This window comes from Podarcis vaucheri (assembly GCF_965113315.1).
Source record: "Podarcis vaucheri genome assembly, chromosome: 16".
In the NCBI taxonomy this organism is placed as follows: Eukaryota; Metazoa; Chordata; class Lepidosauria; order Squamata; family Lacertidae; genus Podarcis; species Podarcis vaucheri.
In genome coordinates this window covers 22,890,959-22,907,283 of record NC_138754.1, presented here as the reverse complement: position 1 = coordinate 22,907,283, position 16,325 = coordinate 22,890,959, and the positions used below count along the sequence as shown (strand labels likewise).

The window sequence follows — 16,325 nt, the reverse complement described above, 5'->3', positions numbered from 1 at the left end:
ATTCGGTATAAGGAAGCCTCCTATGATTGGTCAGGGGTAGAGCATCTGTTTTGCAGGCAGAAAGTCTGTGACTCGATCCCTGGAATCTCCAAGTAGGACTGAGCTCCTGGAGAGCAGCTGCCAGACAGTGTAGATGACACTGAGCCAAGAATCTCACTTGGTGTAAGGTAAAGGTAAAGGACCCCTGGATGGTTTAGCCCAGTCAAAGGCGACTATGGGGTTGCAGCACTCATCTCACATCAGGCTGAGGGAGCCGGCATTTGTCCACAGATAGCTTTCTGGGTCGTGGCCGGCATGACTAAACCGCTTCTGGCACAACGGGACACCGTGGCAGAAGCTAGAGCGCACGGAAAGGGCATTTACCTTCCCGCCGCAGTGGTACCTATTCATCTACTTGCACTGGTGTGCTTTCGAACTGCTAGGTTGGCAGGAGCTTAGACAGAGCGACAGCAGCTCACCCCGTCATGGGGATTCAAACCACCGACCTAAGAGGCTCAGTGGTTTAGACCACAGCGCCGCCCGTGTCCCACTTGGTGTATGTAGGGCTGCCATGCATCATGGATCTTAGACCTAAGTCAATCGACAAGCCCTGGTTTTTACTTTTTGAAATATGGCAGCCCTAGGTTACACGGCCGTTTCTCACACTGTCTAAAATGTCTGGAGGGCATCGCATTGGCCAACTCTGAGCTAGTCAACCTTGCAAACAGGTGTGTGTGGATGATCTCCTGAGACGCCATCAAGCTCAGCTCTCAATCGAACCTCAGGAACCCGATGGCGCCACTTAGAGGTCACATTTGGAAAAAGGAAACGGCTGTTAATAGATCAAGAGCCTCGAAGAACACCTACTCAGTCAGTTCTTCATCCCCCGAGTCTTCATCGGAGGACGAGGATGATGGGTATTTCGGCGGCTGACAGTCAGTCCTCTGCCTTTCCTGCTCCTTCCACTCTTCCAGCCTGGTGGCCTCCTGCCTCTCCAGAGTTTCTCTGCGAAGCATATGGAAGTAGCCCCGCCCGATCTTCACCGAGTTGATCAGATACCTGTTAAAAATGGCGGGAGGTCAAGCACTGAAGTGATGGCAAAGCTACCAATATGGAGATACATTATTCCCCTCCAGCAACCCTCCAGAAGAATTCTCTGTCTCTTTCAATTTCTGTAAAGAGTAAAAGAGCCCATGTTGAAAGAAGTCCAGGACCCAAAGGATTATGGGTGGTCTCAGAGGCCTCCCTCTTCCTCATTCCTGTCAGGAGAACTTATTTAATTCATTTAAAAAAAAATTTAGATCTTTGTGAACACTATTCGCAACCCCGAAAGTGAAGTAGCAGGGCGTTACATCACAACATAAACAGGGCAAACAAAGAATCAATAATAAGGAAAAGAAACGGTGACGCGCCAGAATAAAGCAATACATTACGAGCTGCAGTGGTTGGTGAATGTTGAGCATCGCAGTCTATCGTAGGGCTGGGTGATACATCAATACATCGTCCAAAAATGGTTTCGATATTGGTTTCATAATTTTTAACCTGGCAGTATATTGCGAATCATGATGTTTGTGTGTGTGTGTGTGTGTTATGCAAAAATCGCCTTGTAAAAACCATGAAGCCAGACAATGCCTCTACATAGCTCCATCCTTATTTCAGACATTGTGATATATTAGTATAGCACAGGCATAGGCAAACTCGCCCTCCAGATGTTTGGGGACTACAACTCCCATCATCCCTAGCTAACAGGACCAGTGGTCAGGGATGATGGGAGTTGTAGTCCCCAAACATCTGGAGGGCCGAGTTTGCCTATGCCTGGTATAGCACAACGTTTAGCTGATGATATAGCATGATGTTGAAAACCAGATATCGCCCAGCCCTAAATAGTAGGAAATAAGATCCTACTGGATGACTTAAAAGCATTCTGGACCCTCCATCCCCCTGGAGATACACAATTTTTGTGCATTTTTTCCCATGGTAGCCAAAGTCTGTAAGTTATAATACCACACAGCCAAATGCGGATTTTTTCAAGGTTTCCTATTGCTGTTGAAATCCCAGTGGCAGCGAAAATCCAAATCAAGAGCTCTTCGGAGTGACAAGCTGTCTGTCCACATATTGACGAATGACAGTTGTGGGGAAGCCTGAGCAGGTGATTTAATTGTTTTGGATATTTCTTAATATACTCGGGACCAGAATAATGAAACCTGATGGCATTCCCACCAAAGGTGGAAGGAAGTCCCTCAGAGCTCGCAGGCCCTCCAGCAATCTTGTGTTGATTGCGACGCGATAGGAAACATCTGCACAGGTGCGCAATTGCCATCTGTGCTGCCAACTCCCTCCCATATAACGAAACGGATTTATAGGAATTCGCTAACCGCCGTGATTACCATTGAGATTCCTGTACTAGAACTGATGGACACCCTGTACGCCTAAACACAGACCCTTTATGGAAGGCGAGCTATTGAATTCCCTGTTCTAGCCCACGGGTAGGTAAACTAAGGCCTGGGGGCTGGATCTGGCCCAATCGCCTTCTAAATCCGGCCCATGGACAGTCCGGGAATCAGTGTGTTTTTACATGAGTAGAATGTGCCCTTTAATTTAAAATGCATCTCTGGGTTATTTGTGGGGCATAGGAATTCATTCATTTTATTTTTTCCAAAATATAGTCCAGCCCCCCACAAGGTCTGAGGAATAGTGGACTGGCCCCCTGCTGAAAAAGTTTGCTGACCCCTGTTCTAGCCCATAATGGAGGAGTCTGAGAAAGGAGGGTTACTCCGAGGAGCACATCATCCTGACCCAAGTGTTGGACTACCTAAAACAGCCTTTGTCAACCTTACATGCCTACAGACATCTGGCTGGCTCCTTCAGTCCGCTCTTCCTGGCGCCTGGCAAGAACATTTTTGCTTAGGCAAAGCCTACGCAGACATATTGAAAGTTGCCATGTGTTTTAATCTGGCCACTGCTGAATTTGATTATTTTTGGTCATTGCTGAATTTGATTATTTTCTGGAGGTTTTTAATGGCTGTGCTTAACTGTTTGTTTTAAGATGATGATTTAATCTTAACTCTTTTTGTAAATTGCTTTGAGGTCCATTATTCATCATAGAATCGTAGAATCGTAGAGAAAACCATAGAGTTGTACAGCTGAAAATGCTTGCAGCATTAAGATAAATTCGACAGTGTAAATAAGTTTTGATGGATGTAATAGTGGAATACTGAATGGCATCGTTTTTTGTAAAATATGCAGGGATTTATGATATATAAAATGAACCATGGAATAAGAAGGGAAGACACTGATATCTTAAGGATACAAAAATGAGTACTTTAAATTGTAAAACAAAAATATTACACACATACACACACATATACAGTGGTACCTCGCAAGACGAAATTAATTCGTTCCGCAAGTTTTTTCTTCTTGCGAGTTTTTCGTCTTGCGAAGCACGGTTTCCCATAGGAATGCATTGAAAATCAATCAATGCATTCCTAGGGAGACCGTCCGGGGACAGAGGGGAAGCGCCGCTCTGTCCCCTCTTTTGAAGCAAGATCGCTTCTCCCCGCCGCCCCTTGCTTCATAAGAGGTCCGGGGACAGCGGGGAAGACGCGCTGCGCTTCCCGCTGTCCCCGGAGCTTGCGGGGCAAGCTTCGTTTTGCGAAGCAAGCCCATAGGGAAATACGTCTTGCGAGGCAACTCGAAAACGAAAAAACCTTTCGTTTTGCGAGTTTTTCGTCTCGTGAGGCATTCGTCTTGCGGGGCACCACTGTATATAATGAGAAAATGATAGAGTTGCAGTGCAGATTATTATTATTATTATTAATTCCTCATTGCATTTCTGTCCTTTTCTTCAAAGGAGCTCAAGGTGGGAAACGTTCTTCTCTCCCTTCCTCATTTAATCCCCACAACATCCCTGTGAGGTGGGTTAGACTGAGAGGCAGTGACTGGCCCAACATCACCCAGGGAAGTTCATGGTCCAGTGGGGATTTGAACGGTGGTTTCCCAGGTTCTAGTCTAACACTCTAACCACAACACCACACTGGTATATCATCATCGTCACCATCATAGAATCATAGAATTGTAAGGGATCATGAGGGTCATCCAGTTGAACCCCCTGCAATACAGGAATCTTTTGCCCAACGTGGGTTTTGAACTCACAACCCTGAGATATAGAGTCTCGTGCTCTACCGACTGAGCTATCCGACTGAGCACCGACCCCTCTCGCTCTCCAGGCTTCGCAGACCTCTCCACAAGCAGTGGGAGCGCTCCCGCTGCTTGCGGAGAGTTACCTGCATGCCGAAGCCTGCGCGTGCTGAGATCAGCGCGTCCAGGCTTCGTGGACCTCTCCGCAAGCAGCGGGAGCCAGCGCTGGGCTCCCACGGCTTGCAGAGAGCTGCCTGTTTGGGGGCTGGTGTCAGGGGAAGCTCGGGCCTCCCCCGCCCCAGCCCCATGCCTGGGGAAAAAATAATTTCCCCCCTTTATTTTCCCCCAAAAAAACTAGGTGCGCCTTATGGGACGGTGCGTCCTATAGGGCGAAAAATACGGTATTTATATCCCACCTTTTCTGCAGAACTGGGACTGAAGGCGGTTCACAAAAAAATAAAAGAAACACAAAAAGCTAAAAGCCTATAAAATATAAGTTAAAAAGCAACTGTGCTAAGATGACTATGGAACAGTGGCTTCCATCGTAAGATGCATTTGTGCCCCTATAAGGCTGGGGTTCACATATTTGATAAATATATATGTGACATATAAGGGGAGAAGACCTCACCCAGATTCTAGGCAAATAAAGGCTTGTGGTTGAGAGAAGCTCCAGAACCGGGAGGACAGTGGAGCCAACGCGGAGAGGGAGAAAGAAAGGGGGAGAGAGGAAGAAAAAGAAGGAAAAAGGAGCCCCAAACTTGCCGCTGCCGCCCCCATCTCTGCCAGGGAGAAGGCAGAGGAGAGGTACGTGAGCACGGGAAGGCAAAAAAGGCTCCGAAAAAACAACACGTGGCTGAGCCCCACCGGGAGACACAAACGGAGAAGCCGCATAACAAAGGAGAAACTACCTTTTTTTTCCTTTTTTTTAACCCCCTTCCTTTTTTTAACCCCTTCCTCCCCCTCCCTCCCCCCTTGAAAAAGCAGAGGAGAGGTAGGTGAGCACGGGAAGGCAGAAAAGGCTCCGAAAAAACAACACGTGGCTGAGCACCACCGGGAAACACAGAGAAGCAGCATAACAAAGGAGATACTGCCTTTTTTTTCCCCTTCCCTTTTTTTAAACCCCTTCCTTTTTTTTAACCCCTCCCTCCCCTCCCTCCCTCCTTAATATATATATATATATACCTTTTTTATCCCTCCCCCCATATACCTACTTTTATCTCTTTTCCTTTTAAAAGAGGGTCCACTGCTGCTGCAGCCACCCTTTATTTGAATCTTTACCGCTGATATTACTGTACTATCTCCTCTCTCTTTCAACTCTCTTTTTGTCTCTCCCTCTCCCTTTTCTTTTACTCCAATCTCCCCTCTCCCCCCCGCCTCCCCCCTTCTTCTTTCTTTCTTCTTCTTCCCTTTCTTCTCCCTCCACCCTTTACTTATAGCCTATTTGTCTGTCTCTGTTTCTGAGCGCACTCCCAACCCCAACTTCCACCTTAACTGGACCCCAATACCCCTTTTGGGTATATACAACCCCCTCCTAACACATATTTCCCCTGGCCCCACCCCTCCAATCTCTTGCATCTCTACCTGCTAACCCCCCTCCCTTTATGTGAACTGTCTGTCCGTTAGTCTACCCATCTCTGCTTGCCTGCCCCCCCCCCGCCGCCTCGGCGGCACCGCTGGGGCATCTGCAGAAGCCCTAAAGAAGTTCTTAAAACACAGACTAGAAGTGACACAAATGACCACCTAATCCAAACGCTCTGTAGAAGCCACCAACCAACAAAGCCTGATCAGCTCAGCAACCCAACAATACCCAGGAATCACCACTGCCACAACTCCTAACCACCACACGCCCTACCCCAAGAGGACGCCAAGCCAACCTCAAACCAAAATCAGGGAGACCAAGACGACACCAACCAGGGAGATGGCAAACAATGCTAAGACGGTAACTCCCCTTCAAGACGATGACCACCCAATAACGAAACGAGATCTGAGGGAAATGGAAGCAAGACTAGAAGAAACACTGAAAGCCACAATGGCTCCCATGCAGGTACTAATCAACAATCTAACCTCCAAAGTGGAAGCTCTAGAGAACAAGAACCAAATGCAAGAAAGAATAATAGAGCAATACCGGGAAGAGAATGCACGTGTGAACAAGAAACTGGACGAACTGGTAAACCAAATGGAAGCAGAACACAGAGAGATGAAAATTAAGCAAGCCGACCTTGAAGACCGCAATAGACGTTGTAACATCCGCTTCCGCAACTTTCCTGAAAAAACAGAGGAGAAAAGCCCAGCAGACCTAATTATACGCTGGCTGAAAAACACAATCCCAAGCCTGAAACTTGAGGCAGATGACTTGGAGAGGGCTCACAGAGCCCTAAAACCTATGCCAAAACCCAGCGCCCCCCCAAGAGACATCATTGTATGCTTCACACGCAACAAAAAGAAGGAAGAGGTATGGCACCACCTCAAAAACTCAACCAACCTTCGGTATGGAGAAACCCCTATTCTGGCCTTACAGGACCTATCTCAGGATACCCTAAACCAGAGGAAAAGCCTGCGCCCATGCACCCAGCGTCTCCAACAAGCAGGGATCAAATACCGATGGGGCTTCCCCTTCCGCCTCATTGCAACAACCAATACAACGCAACACATGGCTACCAACATACCTGAGGCCCAGCAACTACTAAAGAACCTTGAACTCGACCTCCCACCGGAATGGCAACCGACAAACCCACCAAGTGACAGCCCCAACCACGAGGAAACAACAGCAAACAACTGGACAACGGTACAGAAGAAAAAGAAACAACAGAAGCGGCACAACAACGAAAACCAATACAGGCAAGCATCATGCTCAGAACCGTCCCGCCGGCCATACGACACAAGAAACCAGATCAAGATTAACCAAACCAATTCATCGCAGATGGACAACCCTACAACAGCAACAGCCGCAGCTGAATGAAGAAACCAGGAAAAAACCACAAACTGAAGGACTGGTGATTCCCCCCCCTTTTCCCCCTCCCCCCCAAAAAACCCATAGATTTAGTTAACACCATCAACATCCCCCCCAGCCCCGCACCCCCACAGGAATCCCCACCCCAACACCAGTCCAGACGACCTCAACCACATTCCCCACCACCCACACCTTCAACACCCCCATACTCCATACTAGGGAAAAACAACTCCTCCAACCTTAATAACACAACCCACAATCAGGCTAAAATCTGATACCCAACCAGCACTATGGTGGCACCAGAGCGTACCAGCACCCACATCCCCACCCCAACACACCAACAATGTTGCTCATAACATTGGCAACATTGCTTATGAACCTTATACCTGACAGCGACGTTACAAAGTCACTTCACACTGTCTCACTGATCACCCCCTATCGCAAACAACAGGGGGGATGGCCTGTCCTTGAACACGGCCTTCCACACCAGCTGAGACCTAGGACCAACTGGCTAAATGCCAGATGGCCTAAAATACCCCAAACAAACACCTATATGACTACATATAGGAAACTCTCTACAACCTACCCCCTACTCTTTAACCCAAATCTTACTCTAATCCCATTAGCCCCCCACCCACCACACCCTAGGTCAGCGCAACCCCACTGGTCCTTTAAACAACACGAAGAGAGAGACACAAGACAACCCGAACGGGTTGGCAGGGAATCACCCCACATAATAGATAAGCAAGATGGCTAACCTAAAAGCAATTACATTAAACGTGAGGGGGCTGGGAAACCCCATCAAAAGGAAACGCATCACCTCATACATAAACACCATGAAACCACACATCACCTTCCTACAAGAAATACACAACCCACCCAAAGGCAGCAAACTCCTGAGCAACCCCCGCTTCAGTCAACAGTGGGTCGCACGAGGCTCAGGGAAAGCTCGTGGGGTAGCCATAATACTCAGTAGAGACCTGAACTTCACTGCCACAACAGTCCTCAAGGACAAAAAAGGCAGATTCATTTTCGCTAAAGGGACACTAGATGGCAAAATCAAACTGACAATCGGCTCCATATACGCCCCAAACACGAAACAATTGGAATTCTTCCAGAAGACACTAAACAAATTCCTCTCCTTCTCTGAAGGGGAAGCAATCCTAGGAGGGGACTTCAATCTGAATATGAAAGGTATATCTCTGAAAGATATCCACCCCACAACCCCATGGGCAACCTTCCTCCGAAGGAAACCCCCAACAACCAGGAACTCTTACAAGTTACTAAAAATGCTAAAAAAAAGGGGTCTCTATGACATTTGGGGTGAGCAAAACCCAGGAGACATCAGCCATACATTCCAATCGGGACGCCATGATACAGTGTCCAGACTGGACAGCATTCTACTCACACAGGGTCTGATCCCCTCAGTAGAATCAACAAACATAGGTAACATTAAAATCACAGACCACGCCCCAGTAGAAGTCATTGTTAAAATAGGAGAAGGAACACAAACCACCCCATCATGGTCCTTCAGTCCCATCCTAACTACAAACAAACAAATTAGAGAGAGTCTCACAAAAACCCTCCAAAACTACTTCAAAGAAAACGATGTAAACAATATAACAACCCCCCTCCTATGGGACGCAATGAAAGCGGTCACCAGAGGAGCTTGCATAAAAGAGAAAACATTCCTTAAAAAACAAACCTCCTCAAAAATTAGCAAAACAGAACAAGACATCATAGCCCTCTCATCACGCTACAAACAAACAGGATCTAAAAAACTCCTCAAACTTATAGAACAAAAAAGGAGAGAACTAGACTCCCTAGAAATTAACAAAACAATGATCAACATTCTATACTCTAAACAACGTTTCTACGAATATGGAGGGAAAAACTCCAGATTACTAGCAAATAGATGTAGGAAAAAAGCACTCAAAACAAGAATACACTGCATCACCAAAAAAGACGGCAACATAACATTCTCCCCCGAAGAAATAACCTCAGAATTTGCAGAATTCTACTCCAACCTATACACCTCCCATAACCCACCAGAGAAGGAAATCAGAACATTTCTAGCAGGACTAAACATGCCTACCCTAACTGATGAGGAACAGGAATTCATGGACAGCCCTATCACCCCAGAGGAAATAGATGCGGTCCTCAAAAACCTGAAACCACACAAAGCCCCAGGCCCAGACGGCTTCACAGCAGAATTCTATAAGAAATTCAAAGAACCCTTGATGCCCTACATGACCCGCCTATTCAACGACATCATAAAAGGGGGCCCCATCCCCAAAACCTGGACCCACTCCAAAATAGTCTCCATCCCAAAACCACTAAAAGACAGCCTCAAAGTAGAATCATACCGCCCAATCTCATTAATAAACCAAGACTACAAGATCTTCACATCAATCTTGGCCAACCGCCTAAAAATCTTCCTACACAAGTTAATAGCCCCAGACCAGACTGGCTTTGTCCCTGGCCGCAATATAACAGACCCCATCAGGAAACTACTGAACCTGATCGAACACAGCAAGGCAACCAAACTCCCATTGACAATTATGTCCCTAGACATCCTCAAAGCCTTTGATTGCTTGGAGTGGAAATACATACTAGCAGTACTAACTAACATGAAATTTGGCCCCAACTTCCTACAAACCCTCAAACAAATATACTCCCAAGCCTCAGCAAAATGCAGAACTAACAATATGGATTCTAACACTATAGCTATCCAAAGAGGCACAAAACAAGGATGCCCACTGTCTCCCTTCTTATTTATCCTGGCTCTGGAACCCCTAGCAATCCGCATCCGAGACATCAAGGGAGTGGAAATAAAAGGCAGAACCTATAAATTAGGGCTCTTTGCAGATGACCTAATGGTCACAACACCAGACCCCATAAGCACAGCAACCTCCCTAACCAGAGAACTCAACACATTTGCAATGGTGTCGGGCCTACAGGTAAATTTTACAAAGTCAGAAGCTATGTGCTTCAACACCCCTCCGCACACCCAAAAAGAACTCACAAAGGTCACCAAAATAAAACTTTGCCACACCAAGTTCAGATACCTAGGGGTACAAATAACCAGAAACCTCAATAAATTGTACCTCCACAACTACAAGCCCCTGTGACGACAAATTAACAAAGACCTAAAGAGATGGAACAACATGAACTTCACTCTCTCAGACAAAATAGCCCTGGATCAAAATGACCACACTCCCAAAACTAACCTACCTATTCCAAACCCTCCCAATCTGGATCCCTTCAACCCAACTTCGCAGTTGGCAGAGAAAACTACACTCTTTCATCTTCTCACATAAAAAACCAAGAATAAACCCCAAATATCTGCACCTCCCCACCTCAGAAGGAGGATGGGGAATCCCCAACATAGAAACATACTACAATGCCAACCAAATACGCCATACAATCCCATATATACTAGAAGATGAGACAAAACAATGGGTACACCTAGAGAGGGACACAATTGAAAACACCTGCACCACAGCATACCCACTCCTCCCAAACAAACTAAAGAAAATTCCCACAACACTTAACAGGTACACACAGACCATGCTCAAAGCATGGAAAACACAAATAGGCAAACTATCCCCAACCCCAACCCCACTAATCCCCCTGGCGTACCACCCATTATTCCACCATGCAGCACAAAACCTCAAGATAAAAACCTGGCGAACCAAAGGCTTATATCGCCTAATAGACTTTTATAAAAATAACAAACCCTTGTCAACACAAGAAATACAAGACAAACTAGAAGACACCCAAATGCCCTGGTTAACACAACACCAACTACATGCCCTCTTAAACAACCCAACAGTAAAATCAGCAGCAACTAGGCCCCTGACAACCTTCGAAAACCTCCTCCTAACAACAAAGGGAAACGGTAAAGGGACGGTATCCGCAATATACAAAATACTACTCCAAAATCCCGCAAATCCCCTAGACGCAATCAAAAAACAATGGGAGAATGACATAGGCTATGAGATTAACCCCACTCAATGGACCAGAATGTGGTCTAAACCCCCCTTTAAATCCATATCAACAAAAAGAAAAGAACTCACACTGAAACTCACCTACAGGTGGTACCTAACACCAAGGAAACTAGCGCTAATACACCCAGGAACCTCACCAAAATGCTGGAGAGGGTGCACCTCCACAGGCACATACCTCCACATGTGGTGGGAGTGTCCCAAAATCCAACTATTCTGGACAACAGCCATACAAGAAATATGTAAAATAACTATGCAAGTAATAGACATCACCCCAGAATTGGCCCTACTAAACATCTTCCAAGACAACAATGCCCATTTACACCACAAAGAACTCATAACCCACCTACTTTCAGCAGCCAGAAACACCATAACCAGACACTGGAGAGACCTCTCAGGAGTAAGCATGGACCAATGGTACCAAATAGTATGGGAAACAGCCCTACTAGAAAAATTAACTAACAAACTGAAACTGACACGGGGACAAACAGAAGAAGATGCCTTCACCCCGGTATGGCTCCCCTTTTTCACATACACAGCCCAACAGGACAGTGACAATAATCCACCAACAGCATACAAATCAATATGGCTAACCTGATCCAAAACACCCACCCACCCCACTCACACACGAAAACAAAGATCACCACAGCCAATCGCAAGCAAACAATCACACCCTAGGCCAACCCCAACCTCTCTCACCACCAAAGGAACACAAGTGAACAACACAAGCACGCTGACACCAAACTCTACATACATTAAGCATAATAGAAAAACCGCCACCCAACCCCACCCCTATCCATCCTCCCTCCCTCCACCCCCTCTCTCTTTTCTTTTTTCTTTTCTTCTCCCCCTAATGCCTCAACAAATGAAACGGATTTGTAAAAATGTTATATGGAAAAAAAAAAATACGAGGCACTACACTTCTGTAAAACAAGAAAATCCTGAATAAAATATATATTTTTTAAAAAAAAGAAAAAAAAATAAAGGCTTGTGGTTCAGAGAGAGATGAAGACAGTTGAATTTTGCATTGGCTATGAGACTGCAGTAGATTTCGTTCGTCCGTCCGTCTCTCTCTCTCTTTCTCTCTCTCTCCCCCCCCTTTCTATTTTTAAAAGAAGTCTTTTGTCGGATGACAGACGAGACAGACAACGCAAAGCGCTCACTGCCAGCAAGATGGATACATCACGACAAGTTGTTCTGCAGTCCGCGTGCAAAACATATTTCTACCCCGTCCGAATCAGACAAGCCCATCCATCTCCCGAAACATTGTGCGCGTACCTCCTAAAGTAATGGCTGCAACCGGGTTCAGAACACCCTCTTCCTTCCTAGCAATGCATTAAAACTACTCGAAGGCTACTAGACACTTAACAAATGGCGCTTCTGAATCTCAAGGTGATTCTCCGTCTGCCTGTAATGCCCGTGGAATTCCAGACATATGGGAACCCATGTTGGAATGTATAGATTTTGGCAAATTTCCTTTAAAAAAGCTCAACAACGTCTTTTTTATTTTTAAAAAACTATTTTATTTATGACTTTCAGGTTTATGCATTTCAATAATTTTACTGTCGTTTTAACATTTCAAAACTTGACTTCCCCCTCTTTCTTCTGTTCCTTAAATTTATTTTTAAGATTTTCTGCATATCCAAATTAACTTATTCATCTGCTTTAAATACATACTCTTACAAAACTGCAGGTTATTACAATAATCCTGCCAATGTTCTTATCTGTTTACAGTTTATTTGTAAATATCCAATAAACCATTTCCATGGTTTTATGAAAAGTCTGTTATCTTGCTTTCTTATTTTTCTGGTAACTTTTGCTATTTTTGCACATTCCATATGTTTTTGTATCCATTCCTGGGACTTCTTCTTCTTTCCATTTTTGGACAAGTAAAATTCTTGCTGCTGTAGTCGCATACATGAATAAGATTCTATACTGTTTCCGTTGTTCTGTTCCTATAACTCCCAAAAAGAAAGCTTCTGGGGTTGTTGTTTTTTACAAATGTTATTTTAAACATCTTTTTCAATTCATTATACAGTGGTGCCCCGCAAGACGAATGCCTCGAAAGACGGAAAACCCGCTAGACGAAAGGGTTTTCCATTTTTGAGCTGCTTCGCAAGACGAATTTCCCTATGGGCTTGCTTCGCAAGACGAAAACGTCTTGCGAGTGTTCCGATTTTTTTCCGCTCCCCCCCTTTTCTAAGCCGCTAAGCCACCAATAGCCTTTTAGCCGCTAAGCCGCTAAGCCTTTAATAGCCGCTAATCCGCTAAACCGCTAATAGCGCTAATCCGCTAAGCTGCTAATAGGGTTGCTTCGCAAGACGAAAAAACCACTAGACGAAGAGACTCGCGGAACGGATTATTTTCATCTTGCGAGGCACCACTGTATATCATTCCCAGTAAACACAAAACTTCTTTTTCAGATTCTGCAAAAGTCCAACAATTATTGTGTCTGGATTTTCACTTTTGGAAATATGGCAACCCAAGAAATGTATGCCTCTGACAGTGGAGGTAGAAACACAGTCATTGTGGCTAGCAGCCAATGAGAGCCCTGCCCTCTCTGAATTTGTCCAATCGCCTTTTAAAGCCACCTAAGTTGGTTGGCTACGCCTCCCTCCTGTGGGAGTGAGTTCCATAGTTCAACTATGTGTTGAATAAAGAAATACTTTCATTTATCTGTCCTGAGTCTCCCAACTGTACGGAAGCTCTCCATTTCACACACCACTTCCAATCTTTTAAGTTTGTTGTTGTTGTTTAGCCGTTTAGTCGTGTCCGACTCTTCGTGACCCCATGGACCAGAGCACGCCAGGCACTCCTGTCTTCCACTGCTCCCGCAGTTTGGTCAGACTCATGCTGGTAGCTTTGAGAACACTGTTCAACTATCTCGTCCTCTGTCGTCCCCTTCTCCTTGTACCCCCAATCTGTCCCAAATCAGGGTCTTCCAGGGAGTCTTCTCTTCTCATGTGGTGGCCAAGTATTGGAGCCTCAGCTTCAGGATCTGTCCTTCCAGTGAGCACTCAGGACTGATTTCCTTCAGAATGGAGAGGTTTGATCTTCTTGCAGTCCATGCAGTCTCCTCCAGAACCATAATTCAAAAGCATCGATTCTTCGGCGATCAGCCTTCTTTATGGTCCAAGTCTCACTTCCAGACATCACTACTGGGAAAACCATAGCTTAAACCTTTTAAGTTTAGTTCTCCCAATTCCATAGAGGTTCTGATTTTTTTTGTTTTTGCTTTTAAAAAGCCTCATCGAAATTCTGCAGAATTTAAGGGTCGTTTTCTCCAAATATATGTATACCGTTCCATGCAATTTTGCTTTGCTTGTTCCTTAAACTTCAGCAGTTGCATCCACCCAGGAAGGGTGCTGCTGCAACGGGGACTGCAACCATCAATTTTGAACGATGACTGTGTTTCAGTTTACATATTGTTTCAGAAACTGCAAATCAGAACTGAACTGAATTTCTACCCTGTCTCTACCAGGTAAGCATTATGTTCTGACAGCTCTCTCTCTCTACCTCTATTTCTCAACACACATACACATTCTGCACTGTCTCTGGCAGGCAGCACAAACAAGGGCTAGTCATTTTCACACAAGGGGTGGGGAGGGGGCAAAACAAATACCTTTCCATTTAAATCCTCGTTTCAAAAGCATCGTATTTATGCAGCAACTTAATAAAATTAGCCTCTGCCGCCAACTTGACGAGGAGGCAAGAATCATTCATTAAAATGCAAATGCATCTGAGATGAACTTTGGAATGCATTTATTACAGTAATTGAGCTCCAGCCGGCTGGAAGTCACAACACGGATTTTCCGCCACCTTGCCGACAAAGGCCATGCCTTTCTTGTAAACTAATAACTTCGTCACTGGGAAAATTGAGAGAGCTTCCCTCCCCCACCCCCCACCCCCGCCGCCTTTTTGAGTGCTAATCATTTTCGTCGGAATACTCCGGCTCCTTTATAGGATTAAATTAATATAGATAAAGGTCAGGCTCGTACTGTACCAAAATAAAAATGACCTGGCAGCAAACCAGGTGGATGGCAAGCTGGCGAGGAGCTCGCTTTCATGCTTAATACAACATCATGTGCGTATAATTATCTTAAAACGTCTGACCGCCCCGCTGATCGATTCGTAAATTTGTAACATGGAATAACAAAGGAGTCGAGTTTGAATAGGCCGGATGCATTTCTTTGAAGTAGGAGTGAAAACATACTTATCAAAGGGTACGATCCGACTATTATTAATATTATTATTATTATTACTGACCCGTACTTCATTCAGAGGTCCCAGAGCAGGTTACAATAGTAAAGGTAAAGGTAAAAGGACCCCTGACCATTAGGTCCAGTCATGACCGACTCTGGGGTTGCAGCGCTCATCTCGCTTTATTGGCCGAGGGAGCCGGCGTACAGCTTCCGGGTCATGTGGCCAGCATGACTAAGCCGCTTCAGGCGAACCAAAGCAGCACACGGAAACGCCATTTACCTTCCCGCCGGAGTGGTACCTATTTATCTACTTGCACTTTGACGTGCTTTTGAACTGCTAGGTGGGCAGGAGCAGGGACTGAGCAACGGGAGCTAACCCTGTAGCGGGGATTCGAACAATAGTAAAACAATAGTAAAACACAGTATTAAAAGCAGGTTTAAACAACTGACAATTGCAAAATAACACACCTCAAGTGTCCAAAGCCTAGGTAAAGAGGTGTGTTATCAGCACTCGCCAGAAACAGTATAATGAAGGTGTCAGACTCACCTCCGAGGGGAGGGAGTTACACACTTAGCGACCACATCTGGGCATCCCCAGAACCACCATACACACTGCCCAGGCTTGCGCTTTGGTGCAGCTATCGCAGCAGTTTGGCTTCACCCCCATAGGCGCACTCCATTGTCTCACAAGACAATGCCAACGACTATAGAGTCTGCACTGCAAGAACGGGATGCTGGACTAGATGCCATTGGCCTAATCCTGCAGGCTTTCCCCACGTTCTTATGTTCTTTACAGAGTTCCACTCCAGGGCAAACTGCGTCACGGGTGCGCAACTGGGAGATGCAGTGCTGTTGTCGGACCCAGAAAATAGCACTTTCCTTTCATGACTGATGGCGTAGGTAATATTCCACCCATCCAGACACTCTGCTCCCTGTCTGCTCATGTCTGCTGTCTAATTAACGTGAGCTGTCATTCACGGAGAAAGAAAGTCTCCCCCCCCCGCCCAACGCAGATCCACTCTCTTTCTCCCCTCTTTCTTTCTGGAACAG

At 45.7% G+C, this 16,325-nt stretch overlaps 1 protein-coding gene across 4 annotated transcripts in view; it reads right to left on the bottom strand.

Moving 5' to 3' along the window:
• CCDC60 (coiled-coil domain containing 60) overlaps window positions 1-16,325 on the bottom strand; it is a 67,411-nt gene that overhangs the window by 12,907 nt on the left and 38,179 nt on the right. For all 4 annotated transcript variants that reach the window (XM_082203164.1, XM_082203165.1, XM_082203167.1 and 1 more), the window contains one exon: window positions 847-1,038. In XM_082203164.1, coding sequence (XP_082059290.1) covers window positions 847-1,038 — 192 coding nt within the window. The remainder of the gene's footprint in view (window positions 1-846; window positions 1,039-16,325) is intronic.